The 26224-nt window shown below is 38.1% G+C and overlaps 1 protein-coding gene across 4 annotated transcripts in view; it reads left to right on the top strand.

Moving 5' to 3' along the window:
* The window catches only part of ZFAND4 (zinc finger AN1-type containing 4), a 121416-nt gene extending 105489 nt beyond the window's left edge, over window positions 1-15927 (top strand). For 3 of the 4 annotated variants that reach the window (XM_019655036.1, XM_019655037.1, XM_019655039.1), the window contains 4 exons: window positions 3350-4525; window positions 5559-5613; window positions 13920-14037; window positions 15005-15927. In XM_019655036.1, coding sequence (XP_019510581.1) covers window positions 3350-4525; window positions 5559-5613; window positions 13920-14037; window positions 15005-15140 — 1485 coding nt within the window. In that variant the 3' untranslated portion in view covers window positions 15141-15927. Of the gene's footprint in view, window positions 1-3349; window positions 4526-5558; window positions 5614-13919; window positions 14038-15004 lie in introns of those variants that run through there. The other variant, XM_019655038.1, reaches the window with a different exon arrangement.
* Window positions 15928-26224: the final 10297 nt, after the last annotated feature.

Below are 26224 nucleotides of genomic sequence, written 5' to 3'. Positions count from 1 at the left end.
AAGTACAGTCATTCCTCAGTTATTGGATATTTAAAACTTTTCTTTTGCTTGGACACTTAAAGGACAATTTGGCTGGATATAAAATGTTTGGTTCGCAATTTTTCCCTTGAGTTTCTTTAAAATGTGACTCTGTTGTCTTGCTTTTTGTATTGCCATTGAGAGATCTAGTTGCCAATCTGACTTTCTAGTCTTTGTAAATTGAGGATTTTTCTTTCCTTTTAAGTCTAATGTTTTTACCACAATATATCTTGAAATTAACCATTCCGAATCTATTTTCACTATACACTGAGCCTTACAACTTGAATATTCAAGTTGTCTTTTATTTTGGGAGGCTTATAGTTTTTTAAATGTTTTCATTGTTTCTTTGTTTTCTTTTTTAGAGACTTCCTTTATACATATGTTGGATCTTCTTTTTCTTCTGTACTAGCACTCTCTATCTTATCCTTTTTGATTATTTCATTTTCATTCTCTTGACTGTTTTTCATACCTTCTTCAGTACTTTTTATTAAATGTGCAGTAGAATCTAATCACCTGTGAGCACCTTGTAATTTAGTCTTCATTTCTGAGATGATTTAGTGCTCTTCAGATTACTTTCTGGGTTTTATCAGCTCTCATTTCATATCTTCCTTTTTTCTTTTGTCCATTGTGTCTTGAATTTATAGATTTCTGATGTGATATGGCTTTTTAAAAAGTATCTGAAAATACTAACTTAAGGATGTTAATTCAGTTTGGAGTGTTGTGATGCAGTTTTCTTTTGCTTCATTGTTTTTGGGGATGGAATTTTCATCAGCTGAAATGTCCTGATTCTCATTTTCAGTTTTATTTTATAGTAGCTTGGTATGGATTTGGTCTACCTATTTCTGTTTATGTTCCAATTTTTGTGTAATTTTTATTTACTCAAATAAATAATAATAGTTATGTGTAAATAAAAGTGAGGATTTTGTGTGACAAAGTAAATTACTTATTTCAAGAGCACCCTCTTTTGGTTTAGTGTAATGTAGTGGGTTTTTTTGTTTGTTTTTTTTTAAAGATTTTTATTGGGGAATTGGGGGATGGGAACAGACAAGTTGCTGTCGTTTTTGTTCTTCAGTCTAGTTGTGGAGAACGTTGCTTCACTGGCCCAAGTTGGCACCATCATTGCGCTCTTCCTGGGCGAGAAAGATCAGTCACCAGCTTCTGGACGGCCGCTCATGGCAGCAGCTGGCCGCTCATACTGGCTGCTGGCTACACACGGTAATGGCAACCCACTGCAGCAGGGGTTGCAGCCTAGCCATCGCCAGCGACTCATGGCAGCCCAGCTCCAAGTTGAGCTGTTGTTCAGCATCTTAGCTGTAGAGGGCAGTGTCACTGACCCTCATATGTGGGATCTGAACTGGGACCCTCTGGTGTCCCAAGCCAGCTCTTAACCAATGCTCCACTCGGCTGGCCCAAGTTTTGTTTTTTAATCAATGGCACTCTTATTGGAGGGTGGGGTTGCTGTGTTTTCTGATTTTGTGGTTCTTTTGTGTCTATAGGATTCTTACTTTTGCTTTCTTGCTACCTTCTTTACCTTTACTATTAAGTTCTCAGTGGGAGCCTTTTCCTTCCAACTTATCCCTTTTTCCCCAGAAATGGTGTCTTTTTGAAGCTATCTCCTCAGGTCCTGAACAGTTTTAAGCCACTTTCTTTTAGTTTCCTAGTAGCCTGTGTTTTAATATCCTACATCTTAAACCTGCTTTCAGTATTTTAATAATGGGATTTTCTCGTTTTGGGTTTATATTTGTTCCATCAACCCTAGGTTATCTATACCTCTTTTTTTCTCTTCCCTTCCTTTCCTTATTTCTCTTCCTCCTCTTCCTTTCTCCCTCTCTTCCTTCTTTCTTTCCTTCCTGTCTTGTTCCACACTCTAATTTGCCTCTCATCACAGGCATAGGCTTTGCTGATGAGTATCCTGGATTTGAGTGTTTTCCTACTTACAGGTAATTTGAAGTTAATTTTATTTGTTTCCTAGCTTTCATGAAAGCATGATTTTATTTGTTTATGTTGTTAATCTGTGTGGTTTTTTGGAGCATGCGTGGAGAAATTCAGATTTAGGCAACCACCATTAATCATTATAGTCCAGAAGCCATCGCCTTTAATTTTGTAGAATATTTTTGCTGAGTGTAGAATTGCAGATTGGCAAGACAATGGCCCTAGGATAAAAGCAGATACAGGAGCCAGCATATCTTTCCAACATTCTTCCTTTTTTATTTTTATTTTTAGCTTCTCTACTTTTTGCCTCAAGTGATATTCACTGAATTACCTAGCTTTTCTTGTATTTCTAGGTTGGGAGTGTTGATATGTCATTAGGTATTACATCCCACCCAGATGCTCATATCAACCTTAATGATAAGAGCCAAGGCTTCATAACTTTAACTTTCAACTTTACCCATAACATTATGAATTTTTGTGATACTTTTATTAAAAATCTAAAACTTGCTGTATCAGGGACCTGTAGACCACTTCCAGGTTTGATGGTTTGCCAGGAAGACTCACAAGACTAGCATATAGTTGTATTCATGGCTAATATTTATTACAGAAAAAAGGTAGAAAACAAAATCAGCAAAGAGAAAAGGCTCATGGGGTGAAGCACAAATTTCCCAGAATATTTTCCTGATGAAGTCTCACAGGATGTGCTTAACTGCTCTATTGATGAGTGGTGTCAGCACATGTAGAATGTTGTCTACCAGGGAAGTTCATTTCAGACTCTGTGCCCAGAGGTTTTATTCGAGGCTGCTCCCTTTGCCTAGCATGCACCAAAATTCCAGGCTCCCAGAAGGAAAGATGGTGTTAGTATAAACCACATTGTTTGCACAAATAGATTAGGCACAGTGAGCCACTCTTGACAGTCAGGGTGGTGAGAACCCTCTTGAAATACAAGTTCTCAGAAGCCAGCCAAAGAACCAACATTGCAAGCAGGCATTTTCAAGGACTGCAGTTTAGTCCTGTTAATTCCTTTCTGTAACACTTACCTAGCCAACCACTTACTCATCTTACTAGGAAAAGTGTGGGATCTCAAATGGCCACCAATGTCATACCTAATATAAACAGTGACTTTTCTTCTCAGCAAAACTCTGACAATGACTCAGAAGTGAGGAAAGTAAATAAAATTATTTTTCTTTAACATTCTCAGAAAATTATACTTAATGAAGATAATAAATTTCTTTTCAATCATAAGCTTAAGGTTTTAATCTTTTTAAACACTTTAAATTGAAGTAATCAAAATGCCAATATGTTACAATAAATCACATTTTCTTCTTTCATTAATTTTTGTTAATGGGCAGAGAAAATGACTGTGTAAAGGAATGATATGTTTACTCTTTTCTTTTAGCCCAAGCAAGCTGTCAAGGTAAAACCTCACCCACCTATAGCTCCTCGACTTTCTGGTGGTTCCACAGCAGCTGCTCGGCACAGATTGTTAAGAGTTCTCCCCCACATTGGGCAGTCTTCTTTCCCTTCTTCTGGAAATACATATCTACCTGAAGCATCCAGCAATGCAGTTTCAAGTCTGGCACCTCTGCCCCCTGCTGATAGAACAATATCATTTATCCCTAGTAAATTTCTTACGGAAGATGGTAACTGGGAGAATAACACACTGTCTCATTCTAATGGTAGCATCAAACTACCACCTCAGATAACCCATGTGGCGTTTGAAAATGACAAAGCGTTTGTCGACTCTGTTCTCCATCTTGAATCACCCCTGCCTAGGCGGACAAAACACTTTTCAGGAAATTTGTCATCTAATAATGAGGATGACACTGTTTTATTTCCAACTTCTGAAGAGCGTGTAACTGAAAAGCCACTTCTACCTGAAGTGGGTTTGTTTGCTTCGTTTACAGAAGGAAATACTGATGAACAGAGCAGAGGCTTAGAAGATACATCAAAGGTAAATCCAGAGCTCTTACTCACTAATGGTGATAAAGGGTTGAAAGCTACAGAACAGCATCTTAAACATGTTGCCAGAGTGTTGAGTGGGGAATCAGTAGAGATGACAGTTCTCGACCACCATGAATTAAGTCCTCAAAAGAATAGACTCTTGTCACCTCTTCACTGTTCTACACCGATGTCGCTTCATAATTCTCTGGTGAAACCACAGAGACAGTCCAAACGTCCTGAGTCTGGGAATCTCCACTCCTCTGCTTCACAAAATGTTCTCCGGCCTTTGGATGTTCGAAATATAACTGATTCTTCTTTCTCTAGGACTACTCGCTTTCGAGCTGTTAAAGTTGATTCACCTGGGAAAAGATCTGACATTATTTCTAAGGTTGAGGCTCGGGATATCACAGAAATGGCAAACAAGGCTTCCAAAGAGCCTGTTGGTTGTGTAAATAATAGAGGTTTTCTTTCTTCGCTGGCCCGGAGCACAAGCAGAGATGGGTTACAGAGCACATGTGGGGTAGGCAAGCTTTGGACCTCTGGAATTGGGCTGTCTACAAACCTCCAGCACTTTCAGGAAGAAAGCTTTAGGAAAAGTTCTCCCCAGTTAGAATCTACTGAATTTTTTCTAGTAAGTATTTGCCTTTTAATATATTCTACTAGTTGTCCTTGTAGTGATTCAACATATTTAAAGTTTATTTTTTTTGGTTACATAAATAAGGAAACCTAAGGTTAACTTCTTTTCATAGTTTCTCTTAAAATGTTTATCTAGTTTGTAGCAAATCTTTTTAACAGTTGAATTTTAAATAATGTTTTAATCCTAAATTGAGAACTGTAATTTGAAAATTATTTCATGTAAACAACTTACCATATATAGTAGTCCCCTCTTATCTGTGGGGGCATACATTCTAAGACCCCCAGGGGATGCCTAAAACCATGATAATACCAAACCTTGTATATACCATACTTTTCTTATACATACATACTTGTGATAAAATTTAATTTATAAATTAGGCACAGTAAGAGATTAACAATATCTAGAAATAAAATAGAACAATTGTAACAATATACTGTAATAAAAGTTATACGAATGTGGTCTCTCTCAAAATACCTTATTGCACTGGACTCATCCTTATTCTTCTTGTGATGATGTGAGATGGTACAATGCCTGCATGATGAGATGAAGTAAGTTGCACAGGCTGGACAAAGGGATGATTCACATCCTGGGAAGGATGGAGCAAGATTCTAGCATGCTGCTCAGAATGGCACGCAATTTAAAATTTATGAATTATTTATTTCTGGAATTTCCCATTTATTATTTTTGAACCTCGGTTGAACTTGGGTAACTGAAACTGTGGAAAGCAAAACTGTGGATAAGAGGGGAAATACTGTATTTTTGATTGCTAAGTATTTTTATTAATGTTTTTCCTAAATAAGAATATTTATGCCATCATATCATACTCTCTTAAAGATAAGTAATAAGTACAGTATTGCTGGATTTAAGAACGAGGTTTCAAGTTTATTTAATTAAAATTAGATTAAATAATTTTAAAAGAAAGCCCAACAGCATTTTTGTAAAACAGTACAAGTATTTTATGTTTGGTGATCTTTTCTTCTGTTCTCCATTAACTCACCTCTATAGATGTTTTGTGTTTTAATTGTAGTCTGCCCATGGTATTGGAATGAATGGAAATAATACAGCAACAGGGAAAAGAGTGGGTAAGCTACAGATAATTTTGAAAACAATATAAGGCTAATAATCATATCATTATGCATACTGTTGAATTTCAAAGAGAAATGAGAAGAACATTCTCTCTGGTATGTACAGAGAAAACTCTCCCTAAACTTTGTTCCACTTAAGAAAATGATTATGAGAATTGACTGTAGGACATATTTGAAGAATAAAACAAAAGTGAAATTTAGGTCTCTGTTGTCTGGGAAGAAATATGGTCTATGTGAAAACACAAGGTGAATGAAGAATTAACATGTAGTTCCCAACCTTCCCAGTCACTGGCCACTCTGGAGCCATGCTGGGCTGCTGGATGGGCTTTGAAGCAGTACCTGAGAAACCTGTTTTTTAACATCGTGATCCAATGTCAAGGATGGTAGTAAGAGTTCCTTTTGATGAACTGGTTATTCTGGATAAAAGAAAAGGATATCTCTGGGCTGGCCGAGTGTCTCAGTTGGTTAAGAGCTCGCTCAAGAGTGTGAGCTCTGAGCAACAGCGGTTCGAGTCCTGGCCCGAGCTGAGCAGCCACTGAGCTGCCAACAGGTGGCAGGATGGCTCAGCTAAAAAAAAAAAAAGAAAGAAAGAAAAGGATATCTCTAGGGCCAGCCCTTTCCAAGGAACAATAGCACACTGACTGTAACACTAGCACCCTGTTCTATCATAACACCTTAAAGCTTCACTGGCCGGCCTGATTTCCAAGGTGGGCACTGCTGTCCTATCTGTATGTTCATGCCCACACTAGGCAGGGAATCTCCTTACAAAGATGATGTACCACCTTTGTAACCCCAAGGTTCTAAAGTATATTTGATAAATTATGGCTGTCATGTAAGTGTTATGTCTTTAAAGAGATACTTAGGCCTTGTTTTCCACTATTATATAAGGCCCACAGTTCTAAAGTCTTAATACATCCTTTTTTGGACAATTTTTTTATTGAGGTAAAATACACATAATGTAAAATGTACTGTTTTAATCCTTTTGAAGTATACAGTTCGGTGGCCTTAAGTATATTCACATTGTTGGACAAATATCACCACCATTCATCTCTGGAACCCCTTATATCTTGAAAAACTGAAACACTGTACCCATTAAACAATAACTTTGCATTTCCCCCTTCCTCCAGCCCACTCAACTTTCTGTCTCTATAATTTTAACTACTCTAAGTACCACATAAGTGGAATCATAGAGTATTTGATCTTTGTGTCCATGTTGCTCTACTTAGCATAAGGTCAAGGTTCTCCCATGTTGTAGCATCTGTCAGAATCTCTATACTTTTGAGGCCAAATAATATGCCATTGTATGTATACACAACATTTTACTTATCCATGCATCTGTGGATGGAGACTTGTGTTGCTTTCACATTTTAGCTACTGTGAATAAAGCTGCTAATGAACATGGGTATAAAAAATCCTTTGAGAACCTGCTTTCACTTCTTTTGAGTATAGGAGGCCTGACAATTAAGTTCACAAACTTGTTGCAACAATGTTGCTAACCTTTTTTTATATCGGAGGGATTATTCATTATGAATTTGTATCAACTGGACAAACAGTTAACCAAGTTTACTATTTGGAAGTGCTGAAAAGGCTGCATGAAAAAGTTAGACAAACTGAACTTTTCGCCAACACCCTCCCTACTCACTTGATCTGTACCCCAATGACTTCTTTCTTTACCCAAAGGAAGACATTTTGATGACATTCAAGACATCAAGGGTAATAGAACAGCTCTGATGGACATTCCAGAAAAAGAGTTCCAAAATTGCTTAGAAGGCTGGAGTAGGCACTGGTATCAGTGCCTAGCTTCCCAAAGGAAGTACTTCAAAGGTGACTGTAGTGGTATTCAGCAATGAGGTATGTAGCACTTTTTCTAGGATGAGTTCATGAACTTAATTGTCAGACTTTGTGGAAGGGAATGTATTCTTGCTATCTGCAGTAGCATGGATGGACCTGGGGGTATTGTGCTGGGTGGAGTGTATCAGACAGAGAAAGAAAGATGCAATGTGATTTCGCTTATATGTGGAAGCTAAAAAACAAAATAAATAAACCAGAAACATATTCATAGACATATCTAATAGAGAATCGTATATGTACTACCTCCTCTTTATCTATTCTTGCATCAAAAGGCACCCAGGCTGCCTCCACATCTTGGCCATTGTAAACAATGCTGCAATGAACATATGGATGCACATGTACCCTCAAAGTAGTGTTTTTGGTTTCTTCAACTAAATACCCAGAAGTGGGGTTACTGGGTTCTTTGTCTCTTGTTATAGCCTTTGTTTTAAAGTCTATTTTGTCTGGTATAAGTATTGCTATCCCAGCTTTTTTGTTTGTTTCTATTTTCATGAAATATCATTTTCCATCCCTTTACTTTCAGTCTGTGTGTGTCTTTTGATCTGAAGTGAGTCTCTTGTAGGCAGCATATGTAAGGATCTTGTTTTCTTATCCATTCAGCCACCCTATCTTTCGATTGGATCATTTAATCCATTTACATTTAAAGTAAATGTTGATAGATATGTAGTGATTGCCATTTTATTATCTGTATTTTATATATATTATTTTTTTTGTCTTATAGAAGTCCCTTTAACATTTCTTGTAATACTGGTTTGGTGGTGATGAATTCCTTTAGCTATTTCTTGTCTAGAAAGCTCTTTATCTGTCCTTCGATTCCAAATAATATCTTTGCTGGGTAGAGTAATTTTGGTTGTAGGTCCTTGCTTTTCATCTCTTTACTATTTCCTGCCAATCCCTTCTGGCCTACCGTGTTTCTGTTAAAAAGTCAGCTGTTAGTTTTTTGGGCGCTCCCTTGTAGGTAACTACTTGCTTTTCTCTTGCTGCTTTTAAGATTATTTCTTTGTCTGTGATGTTTGGCATTTTAATTATGACATATCTTGGTGTGGCCCTCTTTGGATTCATCTTGTTTGGGACTCTCTGAGCTTCCTGGGCTTATATGTCTATTTCCTTTGCTAGGTTAGGTAAGTTTTTTATCATTATTTCTTCAAATAGCTTTTCAACTCCTTGCTGTCTCTCTCTTCTCCTTCTGTTACCCCTGTACTGCAAATGTTGGTACCCTTGATGTTGTCCCAGAGGCCCCTTAATCTCTCATTATTTTCCTTTTGCTGTTCTGTTTGTGTGGTTTTTGCTACCTTATCTTCTAAATCACTAATTCAGTCCTCCATCTAATCTACTGTGGATTCCCTCTAATGTATTCTTAATTTCAGTTATTGTATTCTTTATTTCTCACTATTTTTTTTAATGTTTTCTACCTCCATTTTTATGTTTCCTATCTCTTTGTTGAAGCTTTCCCTGAGATCATTGAGCATCCTTATAACCAGTGTTTTGAACTCTGGGTCTGGTAGATTGCTTCTTCATTTTGTTAAACTGTTCTTTTTGTTTTTGTTGTTGTTTGTTTGTTTGTTTGTTTGTTTGAGCTGTGTTCTGTTTTTTCATTTGGGTTATGATTCTTTGTCTCCTCATTTTGGCTGCCTCCCTGTATTTGTTTCTATGTATTAGGTAGGGCTGCTATATCTCCTGGTCTTAGTAGACTGGCCATATAGATATAGTAGATGTGCAATGGGGTTCAGTGGCACAATCTTCCTGTTCACCCTAGCTGGGTGCTTCAGGTGTGTCTCTTGTGTGCATTGTATGTGCTCTTCTGTTGTAGTTGATCCTTGGTTGCTCTTTGCACATCAATGGTAGGAATTGACTCAAAGACTGATTGGTTGTGAGGACTGGTCATGACTACAGTGGAGGAGCTGTGGTGCAAGGGCTGACCCTACAGATCAGGGTTCACTGTAGTAGGGCTTTGGTGCCTGGCCAGTCTGCCCTTTGGTTGCATCATCTTTGGAGGTGGTCAGATGATGCTCTGGCTCAGTCTGAAGCTGGTCAATGAGCTTGCCAGCCCTGGGACCTTCTGGGAGGGGCCTTTATACAGTCCAAGTTTAGCCCTAGCCTGTGTCCTGCCTGGGGACACCTGGCATGAGCCACAAAGCAATCCACAGATGGCCACCTGCACTGTGCTTGGAGGTGCTTTGCAAGACCAAGCTGCGAACTGAGGCCGGCTGGCACTAGTGCCAGGCTTGGGCCTGTTCAGCAAGAGGTTTGGGACATGCTGAAGCCAAATGCTGCTTATTTGGGTTTTGTGAACCTTTGAGAGATTTTAGGAAAGTCCACAGCATGAGCCAAGATTTGGTGTTTGTATGGAAAAGCCACTGGAAGTGGCTTGGGTGTGCCCCAAAGTTGTGTGTGTGTGTGTGTGTGTGGAGGGGTCTCCGGGAATCACCAGGACAGATGAATGGTGTTAGCCAGGTTGATGGAGACTTAGATATGTCTCTGCCTGCATCTACACTCCAGGAGAGTGGAGGGCTAAACAAATAAACAATGGATTCTACCAGCACTTCTTCTGTCTGGGAGAAAACTGCCCCTCCTGCCCTTGCCTTGAAGCCAGACAAATTAGTACTTTCCCATATGTCCCTGGTCCCTTTTAAGCTGCTGCCCCAGTGCTGGAGCTCAGAGTGAGTGAGTCTGTCAGTGAATAAGTTTGTGCTTGGGCCTTTTAAAGAGAAGCTTCTGGGAGTACATTTGCCCTCCATCTCACTCAATCACAATCTCTGCTGGTTGTCACAGCCAGAAGTCATGGGGACTTCTCTCCATGGCACTCGAACCTTGGGCTGGGGACCCTGGTGTGGGGCTGGGAACCCTCTCTCCTCCGGGTGGTACCAATGCAGCCGAAATAGCCCTTCTGATTTTTTAATGGTCACATGCAGGTGTGGGACCAGCTTGTTCCACATCTCTGCCCTTTCCACCAGTCTCGAGGCAGCTTCTGTTTGTCCTTAGCTGTAGGGCTTCAGTTCAGCTGGACTTCAGGAAGATTCTTAATGATGGTTGTTCTATAATTTAGTTGTAATTTTGATGTGGTCATGAGAGGAGACAAGCAAAGCATTACCTACTCCACCATCTTAACCAGAAATCTACTCTATGTTAACATTAGTTTTTCTTGACATGTATTCAAGCCTGTCCTGTCCGAACTCATAGCTCTCAGTCTCTTGAAAGTTTGTGTTTCACGTATTTCTCTTACCTCTAACTCAACCTTCAGTGTGTTCTTCACCTCTCTTCTCATTGCTCCTCTGAAATTTCTGTTGCTGATGTCACCAAAGATCTCTACAATTTCAAATCCAGTGGATGCTTCTCCCTCCCTCCCTCTCTCCCCCACTCTTATTCTGGGGTATCACGTTGTAGAATTTTTTTGGTTTGTTTTTGTTTTTTGTTGACCTCAGTTTTTTACTCATTTTTCAAGACTTCTGCTTGTCCTTGGCTATACCCTCTTTTGGTTCATTTCGTTTAGGTCAGGCCATCTGCTGCTCCCTGCAGTGAAGATTTCCCAAACTAGAGCTCTGTGACTTGCTGCCATTTCCTCTCAGTAGTAACTGTATCATTCTGAATTACCTGGAAGAGTCTGTGAAAGTTTGGGTATAACTTTTATTTAATTGACCTACTAAGTTCCTCCATTGGTCCGCTTCACTTTTCAGGGTCTCTCTTGGAAATTTTATCCGTTTTCATAGCTTTCATCATCATTTTAGGATGATGATTACCAAACTCACATTTTGAACACTATTACAGTGTTGGCTGCCTTTTCTGTTGGGTGAATTTTTATAGATCATTGTGTTAGTACCAATATTAGACCTGGAAATGCCAAACAAGTGAGTTAATCCAAATATCTTTAAGCTTCTGAAAAGCAATTCTTCACATCAGCATTGTATTATTGACGTTTTCTTTACTCATTTGTTCAACACACATTTGAGATAAGGCTTCAGAGTGGAGTTGATGATTGATGGTATCTTCTTACAGGATAAATAAGTAGAATTTTACCTGGTTGACAAGGCGGAGTAGAGCATTTTAGAAGAATAGACTGTGCACATAATGTGTCTGGTCCATCATTCAGGGGTGGGTATGATGTGGTGAAGGACAGAAAAGCACTCTGGAAAATTAGAAAGGTATCATATTGGACATACATGACCTTGAATGTCAGTCCAAGGAATTTGACGCTTTCCTGTTTGCTCTATTAGTGATAGTTCCTAGCCTGAAGTAGATGACTAATGAATGGTTTTCTCTGGTGGGTAGAAGGCTATATGGAAACCATTCTCATAGGAGAAGACTGCAGTTGTGTTTCTATGCCACCTCATTCCTGTCACTGCTATGTTCTCTGTCTTGGCACATTCACAAGAGTTCTTGAACGAAAAAGTTTGGGAGACATTGAGTTAGGCACCCCAAGGAAAGCAAAAATGAAAATATGACTATACTGAACTAAATTATCGTTAACAGATTTTTCTACTATTGTTTAGGGAAGAATATTCTAAGCCTGAATTTCAAAGATAATTGTCTTTAAATGAGCTTCCAGAAGATACCTGGTAGTATATGCCTTTCCCTTGTGTCCTGTGCAAATTCTTATTTTATTTTTTAAGAAGTGGAAAGTATCCCATCACCTTTATGAAATGTTCTTGATAACTCTCAGTGTAATTGAAGAAGAAAGTGCTTATTAACTGAGTGGGTGCCCAGCATTATTAGGAGTTTAACTGTTTCAAATTTTCTTACCAGTTTTGGGCAAGATCAGAAATATATTTTAGACTGGTAATAAAGCAAACTTTGCATCCAAAAGGTATACAACAATTAATTGTAATTCTATTCTTTTGAACCCTTGAAGAATTTTCAGAGACTTTTAGCTGCCAGGTAAACACTGAGCCCAGGCCTCCCTAACCTTTCTCTGTTAGTGGGGAACAGGCACCAGTGACATTCAGCAATTGTTCTCTCATTCCTTCCCTTTGTTTTGGTTTTCTTTGCTTGCCTCTTGCTTCTTGGCCTTTCAGTGCTAACAAAGTGTGCTGTGTACTTGTATTGTTGTAACCACTGTCACTGCAACTTTGAGCCTCTCTACTTAGGAGGAATTTGTTGGAATTTTGCTTAGTTCTAAAAGCATTTCACTTAGTAATTAAGGAAATTTATTTAATTCTTTCTTATATCTTAAGAAAGTACATTAAAAGTACTTTCTTTCAGATGTACTTTTATTTTTAAGGTAAAAAACAAAGTTGTTAAAATAGTACAGAATTTATCAGTGCACCATATTAGTCACGATTGATAATACGATATTTTACATAATTAAAACATTTAAAACTTCCAAATGCTTTTTACGTGTGAGAACTAAGCTGATCTTAGAACACTTAGAAATATAGGGGGGGAATATATGTTCTATTATCTTAAAAATGAACAAATTGAAGTTTTGAAAGAATAAATAACTTTTTTGTGCTTTGATCAATTTCTATGGTGTAATCAGGACTAAGTATCAAACCACTTTCATGATACTCTGGTGTTCCTTCTTGGTGTGAAAGAACAAGTAATTGTATTGCATAGTACGGGGTCTAAAAATTACATTCGCAAACTCACCCTAGAAAAAGTGCTACACACCTCATTGCTAAATATCTCTACGGTCACCTTCAAAGTACTTCCTTTGGGTACTGACGCCAGTGTGTAGTCCACCCTTCAAAGCAACTTTGGAACTCTTTTTTTGGAATGGCCATCAGAGCTGTTGTCATATTACCCTTGATGTCCTGAATGCCATCAAAATGTCTTCCTTTCAATATTTCCTTTATCTTAAGGTAGACAAAGAAGTCATTGGGGGCCAGATCAGGTGAGTAAGGAGGGTGTTCCAATACAGTTATTGGTTTACTGGCTACAAACTCCCTCACAGACAGTGCCACGTGAGCTGGTGCATTGTCATGAAGCAAGAGTCATGGATTGTTGGCGAAAAGTTCAGTTTGTCTAACTTTTTCACTCAGCCTTTTCAGCACTTCCAAATAGTAAACTTGGTTAACTGTTTGTCCAGTTGATACAAATTCTTAATGAATAATCTCTGATACCAAAAAAGGTTAGCCAACGTTGTTATAACAAGTTCACGAACTTAATTGTCAAACATCGTGTATTGTTTCTCAGAGGCTTCATAAACAAGATTTTGAACCAAACATTTTTCTTGACTCTGTCAAAGCTTGGTGTACTTTATGTATACTGATTACCCTTAGGAATAATCAGAAAAGTGTTGGTGTGTACAAAAAGTCCTAAAAATATGAGTCAGTTGAAACCTACCACATCTTAAAAATATAACAATTCTACTCATCTTCAATTGGAGATCCTGTAAATAATTTTAGATATAAAAATAAGTTAATTTTTATGGCAGAAAAGTTTGCTTGTGTTTTGCTTAATATTTCACATGTAGAATTTTATGCCTGTATTAATAAAGGTGTCCCTTCTCTAAACAGGAGAATGTACTCATCGCCTGCCACCTGTGAAAGCCCCTATTCAAACAAAGAAGAAAACAACAAAGCATTGTTTTCTTTGTGGAAAGAAAACTGGACTGGCTACTAGCTACGAATGCAGGTAGGTTGGCTAACTGGCAAAGCTGAGGTGATTTCTTTGTGGTCACTCAACTTAGTGGTATAATACAAAACATGCTTTAAATTAGCTATTCATAACATCATTAAGATGATGTTCAAATAGCAACCCTCAGGTGAACTCCTAATTAGCTGAAGTAAAGAGCAAGTAGATAGCTCATGAATTGGCAAACTCATGAGATCCTCCCTTGCCCTTTGAATGAGGAGATTTAAACCAATGGGAGAGTGTACTTTCTTTGCCTTATGATAGATATACGTGGTTTTTATTTGAATATAGCTTGGAAGAACCCCTCCTTCTGGATTCTATTTTAAGTTGAACAAAAAAGGGACTAAATCTAAATGTAGTATAAATTTTAACGATTATATGGCACACTTTTATTTTAAAACAGATGAATAATATACTTACAAAAAATAATGAAGTTTTTTCTACCTATAATTCTTTATTTCATTAGCATTCATTAACATGCCCCAAGGATGGTGTTTGCCCTTAGGTTGAAGCCAGGCATTAAAAATAACTGCTGCTTTTTAGAGTGTGTTCTATTCAAATGGAAACAGCTTATCTTGTTGCTAGAAATATTTTTAAAATCCTTTCATGGCTTACTTAGGTTTTACATAATTTAATTTTCTTATGAGATTGAATTTCTCAGAAGTTCATAGTTCTCCCAGGTTTAAATAGTGGATATATTTATCAACTTTTGCAATTTTACTACTTCATAAAGATCCACACTGCTTTATTCCATAATGGATTTTTTTATTATAAACTCTCACATTCCTGGACCATTAACTCGTTCTTTTGGGGGGTTCTTGTGCTTGTTTATGAGTGGAAGGGAAATGAGACTGCTAGAGAACCAAAGGACTGCTGTTGGACTACCCGAAGTCAAGCTCTGATCCCCCAAACAGATGGGCCTCGACTAGAAATGTGACTATTCACATGAATTTTTTTTGTGTTTTAGATGTGGAAACAACTTCTGTGCATCTCATCGCTATGCAGAAACTCACAGCTGCACCTATGATTACAAGAGTTCAGGGAGGAGATACTTACAGGAGGCAAATCCTGTAGTTAACACACCAAAACTTCCAAAAATCTAACTCTTGCTCTGCGCCTAACTGTTCTGCCTGAGGAATTGTATTGCAGTGACAGAAGAAACATTGTTTAGAGTACATTAATTTTGTTTGACTCCAAAAGATTTGCCAACTAATGAAAGCATATGATGCATAATGTTGGAGAATGAGAATGCTATTGTATTTGATATCTCTATTCTTTGGTGAATCAAAAGTTTTAAAATTAATTGTAAAAACTTTATAATGATTTAGCTTTGTTATTGCATCTCTTGTGTTAAGTATTTTCTATATTTGATGTTGCAATTTTACTAGACAAGTCTGCAAAATATGCACTTTAGGAAGTTAACATTGACTATGTAACCAGCTTCCACTTTGTACAGGAATGAGCTGTCAGGTCATGGCTCTACTCAAATGTACCACTTGTGTGTGGGGGTGGGGTGGATGGAGATTTTTAAAAGAAAAATCCCACGTGTGCAAGTTTATTGAGTTTACTAGCAAATTCCTTTTTATTTCAAGTCACTTTTTATTTAAAAAAAAAGGGGGGGAACATTTGGTTTCCCATGTGGCTTTAACACAGATTTCTTCCATATTCACATTGGCATTCAAATATGTATCCATTCTATAAAACACATCATGTTAATTGTAGTATATATTTCTTAAAATACTACTTTTTGAATATTAGTTTTAAAATAGAAGATGTCCCACTTGTTGTCATTAAATACAGAACCCAACTTTTTACTTTTTGAAAAATGGCTGCGTTTAAAACATAATCTCACAGCTTGGTTTGTTTTTTGTATATGTTGAGTGCTATTACCAGAAGAAATTCAAATAAACATTCAATTTCATTATGAGTTTGATTTTTGATTATTTAAAATAACTTTTCTCTTATAAATGCTTTTTAATTAAAACTATTTAATTAAATAAATCAGTAATTTATTCTACTTGGAAAAAATGACTATCAGTATAAAGATATTCTTTTAAAGAATAAGGAACCTGCTGTCCAGATGTAACCAATATGCCATTCAAGCTTTTGGGAGGCCAATTGCTTTATGGAAGTTTAATTGAATCTAATGGTGAACTCTGGTAAACAGCTACAGGCAACCCACGTGGTGTCTGCCGGGTTACCAGAAGGCTAATTTAGGGCCTCCACAGGGCCTTGTTCTCCATGCAAAGGTGAATGAACTGGCGAGTTCTCTTAACCGTTCTGTACTTCCTGTAAGAGCTTTAATGTTGGATGGCAAAAGATACCTTCATCTTCCTTTAGAGCAGTGGTCCTCAACCTGTGGGTTGCGACCCCTTTGGGGATCGAACGACCCTTTCACAGGGGTCGTTTAAGACCATCGGAAAACAAAAAGATACTTACATTACGATTCATAACAGTAGCAAAATTACAGTTATAGAGTAGCAACGAGAATAATTTTATGGTTGGGGGTCACCACAACATGAGGAACTGTGTTAAGGGGTCGCGGCATTAGGAAGGTTGAGAACCGCTGCTTTAGAGCAAGAAGGAAATGTATTTACAGGAGGAAAAATGTGAGAAATTAGTTGAGCAATGCCACAATTAGGGGTTGATGGCATACTTTTCATGGGGGGTTGTATAGGCTAATGAAAAATATTTCCATCTTTGTTGAGTAGTTCAGTTTTTCCTCCCTTATCAGGACATGTGCTTTAGACATTTAAAATCTAAGAACTCTATTACATGGGCAGGCTGCTGAGAAATGGACTGAAACATATTTATTCTATAAGTAAATATGAATACTTAGGGCATGCTAAATGCACTATGCTTTTTAAACCACAGCCACGTAGACATGGTCTTGTTTTAACTTTACCAAAGAGTTTGGTCAAAGTTGAAATTTTTTTTATACTAATTTCTAACTTACTGAGAGATTAAGCTAGTTTAATTCAAGAAATTATTTCTTTATTGGGAGACATTTCTTTATGCTTTAAATTTTTATAGAGGAGCATCATAATTTTAGAGACTTCAGATCTGCCTTTGCATTCCTGGTAATTAGCAGAGTGCCGTGCATATAGCCACTGGTTAAATAGTAGTTAAGTAAATTAGTTGTATTGTGGCTTAACCATGATTTTTAAAAAGGCATTTATATTGTTTGATATAACTAAACTAATTTTATATTATAAAATTCATTTTCTGGTTTTTTTTAAATGGTAAGCATTTGGTTTCAGAAACATTAAAAGTCTTTAAATTTTTAGCTGAACTATAAGAAATATTTTCAAGTTAAGTTTGGTGCATTTTAACCATTCTAACATGGGAATTTCAAATACCAGATGTTTTTAAATTGTATCAGTGTTGCAACTTGTGTAGGGATTTAATTATAGAAAAGAAGACAGGAATTAATTTTCTGATATATGTTTTATATGGTTTTAAGCCATCATGATAAATAATCCAGTTTTGTATCTAACAGTATTTTCCAAAGTATGACCTCTTTACCATCCCTGACATGTGCATTGATTTTAAATGGTATATGGATGAACATTTTTTTAATAATTATATATTTTTAATGTGTATCAGAAAAATATAACTCTAAATTGCTTAAGTCGAAAATGAAAGAAATTAATATAGGTTAAAAAAAGTTGACTGAAAGTTGACAAGCAAGGATGTATATAATAAAAAAACATAAAAGTAGATGTGAAAAACTGAAATTTAGGAACTAATGGTATGATGGTCTCATTTTTCTTTGAAAATAATGTTAAATTTAAAAAGTGGTTAATGAAAGTAAATTACATGGCTTCTAGAAAAACTATATAAGGATAGAAAAATGAAAGTACAACTCTTACCGTAGACCTCCTTCCAATTTCTTTTTAAAGATTTTATTGGGGAATTGGGGAAGGGAACAGTGTTGGGGAATTGGGGAAGGGGAACAGCCAAATTGTTGTCCTTCAATCTCAGTTGTTGAGGGCGCAGCTAGCTCAGCTCCAAGTCCAGTTGCCATCTGGCCACCCATCGGTAGCTCGTGACCACTCAGCTCAAGGTGCCATATTCAATCTTAGTTGCAGGTGGGCATAGCCCACCATCCCATGCAGGAGTCGAACTGGCAACCTTGTTGCTAAGAGCTCACGCTCTCGACTGCCCGTCGGCAGCTAAGGGCAGCTCAGATCAAGGTGCCATGTTCAATCTTAGTTGGGTGTGGGCATAGCTCACCATCCCATGCAGAAGTTGTACTGGTAACCTTGTTGTTAGGAGTATGTGCTCTCACCAGCTGAGTGATCCTGCCACCCATTGGCAGCTCAGCGACAGCTCAGCTCAGGCACAGCTCACTGACCCATGTGGGAATCGAACCGGCAACACTGTTGCTCAGAGCTTGTGCTCTTAACCAGCTGGGCCACTGGGCCGGACCTCCTTCCAACTTCTTTAAAAATTTTTAATTTTAATTTCTCTGGTAGTTACCATCATAACACTAGCCAATATATTTAGATATTTTTTTCTTTCTGTTTTTTTTATTAGTTTCAGGTATACAAAACAATGTATTAGTTGTACATTTCACCCCTCACAAAGTGATAACCCCCCTCTCCCAATCTATTGCCTCTCTGACATCGTATATATCTATTACAAATCCATTGACTCTATTCCCTATACTATACTCCATATCCTGTGACTATATATATATATAAAACAATAATTGACATACAATATTATTCAGCTTCAGTTTCAGGTGTATAGTGCACTGGTCAAACATCTACACCATCCATGAAGTTGTCTCCCTAACAAGACATGTGCCCATCTGACACCCTACAAAATATTTACAACATTATTGATTATATTCTCCAAACTGTCTTTCATATCCTGTGGCAATACTGTAGTTACCAATTTATGCTCTCTAATCCCTTCTTTATCTCCCTTGTCCCCACCCTCCTCCCATCTAGCAACCATCAGTTTTTCCTCTATATTTCTGAGACTATTTCTGTTTACTTTGCTCATTTATTCAGCTCTTTAGATTCCACATATAAGTAAGATCATATAATATTTGTCTTTCTCTGCCTGACTTATTTCACTTAGCGTAATGTTCTCTAGGTCCATCCATATCATTGCAAATGGTACGATTTCATTCTTCTTTATGGCTGAGTAATACTCCATTGTGTAAATGTACCACAGTTTCTTAATCCACTCGTCTACCGATGGGTATTTCAGTTGTTTCCAAGTCTTGGCTATTGTAAATAGCGCTGCAATGAACATAGGGGTGCATATATTTTTTTGAATTAATGTTTTGGGTTTCTCTGGATAGATACCCAAGAGTGGAATTGCTGGGCCACACGGTAGATCCATATCCAGTTTTTTGAGATACCTCCATACTGATTTCCATAATGGCTGCACCAATCTGCAGTCCCACCAACAGTGCACTAGGGTTCCCTTTTCTCCACAACCTTGCCAGCACTTGTTTGTTGATTTATTGATGACAGCCATTCTGACTGGAGTGAGGTGGTATCTCATTGTGGTTTTTATTTGCATTTCTCTAATGATTAGTGAGGTTGAACATGTTTTGATATGGTTATTGGCTATCTGTATGTCCTCTTTAGAGAAACGTCTCTTCATACCCTCAGCCCATTTTTTAATTGGGTTGTTTGCTTTTTTGGTGTTGAGTTGAATGAGTGTTTTATAAATTTTGGATATTAACCTGTTATCAGATATATCATTGACAAATATCTTCTCCCATTCAGTAGGCTTTCTTTTTGTTTTATTGATGGTTTCCTTTGCTATGAAAAAACTTTTAAGTTCGATGGAATCCCAAATATTTATTTTTTCTTTTGCTCCCCTTGCCCAAGGGGCTATATCAGTAAAAATATTACTGAGGGTAATAATTTGCTGCCTATATTTTCTTATAGGACTTATATGGTTTCAGGTCTTACATTCAAGTCTTTAATCTATTTTGAATTTGTTCACATATATGGCATAAGGAGGTTGTCCAATTTCATTATTTTGCATGTGTCAGTCCAATTTTCCCAGCACCATTTATTAAATAGACTATCTTTACCCCAATGTAAATTCTTGCCTCCATTGTAATAGGTTAAATGACCATATTTTTTAATGGATATATTTCTGGCCTCTCTATTCTGTTCCATTGATCTGTGTGTCTGTTTTTATGCCAGTACCATACTGTTTTGATTACTATAGCTTTGTAGTATGATTTGATGTCGCGTAGCGTGATACCTCCAACTTTATTCTTATTTCTCAAGATTGCAGTGGCTATTTGGGGTCTTTTATGGTTCCTTACGAATTTTAGGATTATCTATTTCTGAGAAAAATATCATTGGTAGTCTGATAGGAATTGAGTTGAATCTATATATTGCTTTAAATAGTACTGACATTTTAGCTATATTCTTCCTATTTATTAACATGGTATATATTTCCACTTATTTGTATCTTCTTTGATTTCTCTCTTCAGTGTCTTATAATTTTCTGAGTACAGGTCTTTTACTTTTTTGGTTAAATTTATTCCTAGGTATTTTATTGTTTTTGAAACAGTTGTAAATGGGATTGATTTCTTAATTTCTTCTTCTGATAGTTTATTATTGGTGATGAGACCCGCTCATCAACCGAAGCTACCCGAGTGGTCTGGGTGGGAGATTAGAAAAGAAAGACACAGAGACAAAAGCTGGGATCAGGAGGTCCACTGACCGCTGATGGTGGAGCAATGGCCATGTTTATTTTTTGCAGAAAGCTTATATAGTAGCAAACAGCTGCAGAGAGCAGTAAACAGCTGCAGGGGGTCTGTTTATCGGGGTCTGTTTATATGTATTAGTAAGTTACATCCTGTTATGCACTTCTCTAAGTGCACAAACAGGTTACATTTTGTTATGCACTTTGCAGACCTCCTGTGCGCTCCTGCGGCTTCAGCTATTCTTTTCTCTTCTTGGATCGGGGCGGGGGGGTGAGGGGGGTGGAATGTTCCCTGAACTGTTCCACAGGCTGTGAGGACCCAGTCAGCTCACAGCCTGCTTCCCACATTCGTGTATACACATGCAACTTATTTCTGAGTATTAATTTTGTATCTTGCTACTTTACCAAATTCATTTATCAGTTGTAACAGTTTTTCGGTGGAGTCTTTGGGATTCTTTATATATAGTATCGTGTCATCTGCATATGATAACAGTTTTACCTCCTCCTTTCCAATTTGGATGCCTTTTATTTCATTTTCTTGTCTGATTGCTATGGCTAGAACTTCCAGAACTATGTTGAATAGAAGTGGTGGAAGTGGGCAGCTTTTTTTTTTTTTCCTAATCTTAAGGGGAAAGGTTTTAGCCTTTCTCTGTTGAGTGCGATGTTAGCTGTGGGCTTATCCTATATGGCCTTTATTATGTTGAGATATGATCCCTCTATTCCCACTTTGCTAAGAGTTTTTATCATAAATGGCTGCTGGATTTTGTCAAATGCTTTTTCTGCATCTATTGATATGATCATATGATTTTTATTTTTCATTTTGTTGATGTGATGTATCACGTTAATTTATTTGCAGATGTTGAACCAACCTTGCATACCAGGAATGAATCCCACTTGATCTTTTTAATGTGTTGCTGAATCCGGTTTGTTAGTATTTTTTTGAGGATTTTTGCATCTATGTTCATTAGGGATATTGGCATGTAGTTTTCTTTTTTTGTAATGTCTTTGTCTGGTTTGGGGATCAGAGTAATAGTGGCCTCATAAAATGTGCTTGGGAGCCTTCCCTCCTGTATTTTTTGGAAAAGTTTGGGGAGAATAGGTGTTAATTGTTTTTTGAATGCGTTGTAAAATACACCAGTAAAGCAAGCCATCTGGCCCAGGACTGTTGTTTGTTGGAAGCTTGTTGATTACGGATTCAATTTCTTTGGTAGTAATCGATCTATTCACAGTTTGTTTCGTCTTGATTCAGTCTTGGAACACTGTATGCTTCTAGAAATTTATGAATTTCTTCCAGATTGCCTAATTTGTTGACATATCATTGCTTGTAGTATTTTCTTAAAATTTTCTGTATTTCTGTGATATCTGTTGTCACTTCTCTTTCATTTCTGATTTTCTTAATTTGGGTTCTCTCTCTTTTTCTTGGTGAGTCTGGCTAAGGGTTTGTCGATTTTGTTTATCTTTTCAAAAAGCCAGCTCTTTGTTCATTGATCTTCTGTATTGTTTTTTTGGTCTCTTTATTTAATTTATTTCTGCTCTGATCTTTATTATTTCCTTGTACTCCCTTTGGGCTTGTTTTGCTGTTCTTTTTCCAGTTCTCATAGGTGTAAAGACAGCCTGTTGACTTGAGATTTTCTTCTTTCTTTAGATAGGCCTGCATTGCTATGAATTACCCTCTTAGGACTGCTTTTGCTGCATCCCATAGATTTTTGGGTTGTTGTGTTTTCATTTTTGTTTGTCTCGAGGTATCTTTTGATTTCTTCCTTGATCTCATTGTTAACCCACTCGCTATTTAGTAGCATATTATTCAGCCTCCATGTATTTGTGTGCTTTCCAGGTTTCTTCTTATAATTGATTTCTAGTTTCATAGCATTGTGGTTGGAGAAGACGCTTGATATGATTTCAATCTTCTTAAGTTTATTGAGACTGGTTTTGTGGCCTAGCATGTGGTCTATCTTGAAAAATGTTCCATATGCATTTGAGAAGGATGTATATTCTGTTGCTTTGGGGTGAAATGTTCTAAAAATGTCGATTAAATCCAACTGGTCTAAAGTGTCATTTAAGGCCACTGTTTCCATGTTGATTTTCTGTCTGGAGGATCTGTCCATTGGTGACAACGGGGTGTTGAAGTCCCCTATTACGATAGTGTTACCATTGATCTCTGTCTTTCTGTCAGTCATAAACTGTTTTATATATTTATGAGCTCCTATGTTGGGTGCATAGATGTTTACTAGGTTTACATCCTCTTGTCAGATCAATCGTTTTATTATTATGTAGTGCCCTTCTTTGTCTTTTATTGTAGTCTTCATTTTAAAGTCTATTTTGCCCTAAATAAGTATTGCTACTCCAGCTTTTTTCTCATTTCCATTTGTGTGAAATATCTTATTCCATTCCTTTACTTTCAGTCTGTGTGTGTCTTTTGATCTGAGATGAGTCTCTTGTAAATAGCATATGCATGGGTCCTGTTTCCTATCCACTCAGCCACTGTATGTCTTTTTTTTTTTAAGATTTTATTGGGGAATTGGGGGAGGGGAACAGTGCTGGGGAATGGGGGAAGGGGAACAGGCAAGTTGCTTTCCTTTTGTTCGTCAGTCTAGTTGTGGAGGACGTTGCTTCACTGGCCCATGTTGGTATTATCATTGCGGTCTTCCCGGGTGAGGCAGATCGGTCGCCAGCCTCTGGACGGCCTTTCACGGCAACTCTTGGCAGCTCACACCAGCTGCCAGCCACTCACGCTGGCTGCCAGCCACACATGGTTGCTTATGGCAGCCCACTGCAGCAGGGGCTGCAGCCTACACTGTCGCCGGTGACTCATGGCAGCCCACCTCCAGGTCAAGCTGTTGTTCACCATCTTAGCAGTAGAGAGCAGTGTCACTGGCCCCCATGTGGGATCCGAACCGGGGCCCTGCTGCTCAGAGCTGGCGTCCCAACCCAGCTCTTAACCAATGGGCCACTTGGCTGGCCCTCTATGTCTTTTAATTAGAGCATTTAGCCCATTCACATTTAAGGTGATTATTGATAGGTACATATTTATTTCCATTTTGTTATTCGTATTTCTGGTCTTCCTTTGTTAGTTTCTTTTCCCCTTCCTTATGTTTAAAAAAGCCCTTTTAACATTTCCTGCAATGCTGGTTTGGTGGTAATGAATTCCTTTAGCTTAACTTATTCTTTTATGAGAATCTCTTTATTTCTCCTTCAATTTTAAGTGATAGCCTTGCTGGGTAGAGCAGTCTTGGTTGTAGGCCTTTGTTTTTCATCACTTTGAATATTTCCTGCCACTCCCTTCTGGCCTGCAGAGTTTCTGTAGAAAAGTCAGTTGATAGTCTTATAGGAGTTCCTTTGTATGTAACCTGCTGTCTTTCTCTTGCTGCTTTCAGGATCCTGTCTTTGTCTTTAACCTTTGCCATTTTTACNTTTTTACTATGTTGTGTCTTGGTGTGGACCTGTTTGGGTTCAGCTTGTTTGGAACTCTCTGTACTTCCTGGGCTTGTATGTCGATTTCCTTCACCAGGGTAGGGAAGTTTTCAGTCATTATTTCTTCAAATACATTCTCGATCCCTTGCTTCTTCTCTTCTCCTTCTGGTATTCCTATGATGTGGATGTTGTTTGTGCTTGATGTTGTCCCACAGGTCTCTTAAATTATTTTCAGTGTTTTCATTCTTTTTTCTTTTTGTTGTTTTGATTGGTGAGTTATGCTAACTTGTCTTCTAAATGACTGATTGGGTCCTCTGCTTCATCTAATCTGCTGGTCACTACTTCAAGTGTGTATTTTATTTCAGTTATTGTATTCTTTAATTCTGACTGGTTGTTTTTTATGATTTCTGTATCCTTTATGTTTGCTGTCTCTTTGTTGAGCTTCTAATTTCCTTAAACATTCTTATCATCAGTGTTCTAAGCTCTGTCTCTGATAGGTTGGATACCTCTGTTTTATTTAGTTCCATTTCTAGACTTTTCTTCTGATCGTTTATCTGGGACATGTTTCTGTGTTTCCTCATTCTGGTTGTCGCTCTGTAATTGCTTCGATGTATTAGGTAGATAACCTGTCTCTCAGTCATTGCTAGGTGGTCTTACGTAGTATGTGTTCTTTATATTCAGATTGCACAGTCTCCCTATTCTCCTGTCCCATATGTTCCAGAGGTGTCACTGTTGAAGTTGATCTTTAATTGCTTTTGCCTTGTCAGAGGGTGGAATTGACCCTCAGGCTGATTAGCTGGGAGAATTAGCTCTGTTCATAGTGTGTGAACTACTGTGTGGAGGTTGACCCTCTCAGAGGAGGCTTGGCTGCTGTAGACTCTTGTGCCTGTCGAAAATTTTCTTTGAGAGTGCCACTTATAGGTCAACCAGGTTGTACTCTGGTTTCATCTGGCACTGGCCTCTGGGTGTATTGGCTCTGTGTTTCTGGGATGGGGCTCCCACCCAGAGCCATTTCAGCCCTCTGTGTTACCAGCCTGTGGCTACCTGGTAGGTGCCTCAAGGCTATATGCGGTTGGCTGCTGCCTGTATTGGACTTGGGGTCATGTGGGGCTGGTCTCTGTGTGAACTGTGGCTGGCTATCTCCTGAGGCAGTTTAGCAAAAGGCCTAGGGCCTCCTAGGCCTGTTGTCACCTCTCAGTTGCCTGTAAGGCCCAACTATTGAAGGAGGCTCTTTAGGAGCGTGTGTCTGGCTATTTGACCCATTGTTGAGGGTGCCCTTGGTGATAAGGCACTAGCTGGGCAGGATGAAGTTCAAGTGAGTTACGCCACGTGATTGGTGGTTTTTAAGATGTTAATGTAGATTCAGGTCTTATGCCAATATGTGGCCTGTGACCCCCTTACATAGTCCCAAGGGCACTACAGCCAGCCTCCACCTGATACAAATTCCCCAAAACTGCTCCCAAGTGGCTGCGGTGCAGGTTTGTGGTCATTGAACACCACCAAAATGACCCCAGGGCTCTGCAGCCCACCTACTGTTGTAAAAAACCTTTTCCACAGTTTATGGGGGTGAGGCCAGTCACCCAGGCACCCAGAGTGCCCCTAGCAATGCAGCTGTAGGTGGGCGAGGTGGTGTTACAGGTGCGTAAAGGCTGTGGTCAGTGATTTCTACAAATTCAGTGTAGTCTCAGCTCCTGGACCAGTACTAGACCCATGTCCACTCATAAAACAAAAACAAAGCAAGGCAAACCAACAACACCAAAAACCAAATACACCCCCACAAAAACATGATGAGCAGTGATCAGAAAGGAGAAACATAAATATATGAAAGAGACAAAAACACAAACACAAAAACAGCAGAACAAGACAGAAAAACCATAACCAAAGCAATAACGACAAACCTGAGAAAGAATAACAAAAAGAAAACAGATGAAAGAAAAAGGAGCAAAAAGATGAAAGAGAAAGGAAAAAAAAAGGAAATAGGAAAAAAGGTTCTCCACTCACTTTAATCTTCAGATGGCTTGCTCAGCAATAGTCTCCTGGCGATTCAGCACCAACTGTGTGTGAGCTGGCCTCCCTCAGGCTCACA

The sequence above is a fragment of the Hipposideros armiger genome, unplaced genomic scaffold (genome assembly GCF_001890085.2).
Source record: "Hipposideros armiger isolate ML-2016 unplaced genomic scaffold, ASM189008v1 scaffold_235, whole genome shotgun sequence".
NCBI lineage: Eukaryota > Metazoa > Chordata > Mammalia > Chiroptera > Hipposideridae > Hipposideros > Hipposideros armiger.
Note: the sequence above shows the minus strand (reverse complement) of the source record. Positions and strands in the feature narration are given on the sequence as shown.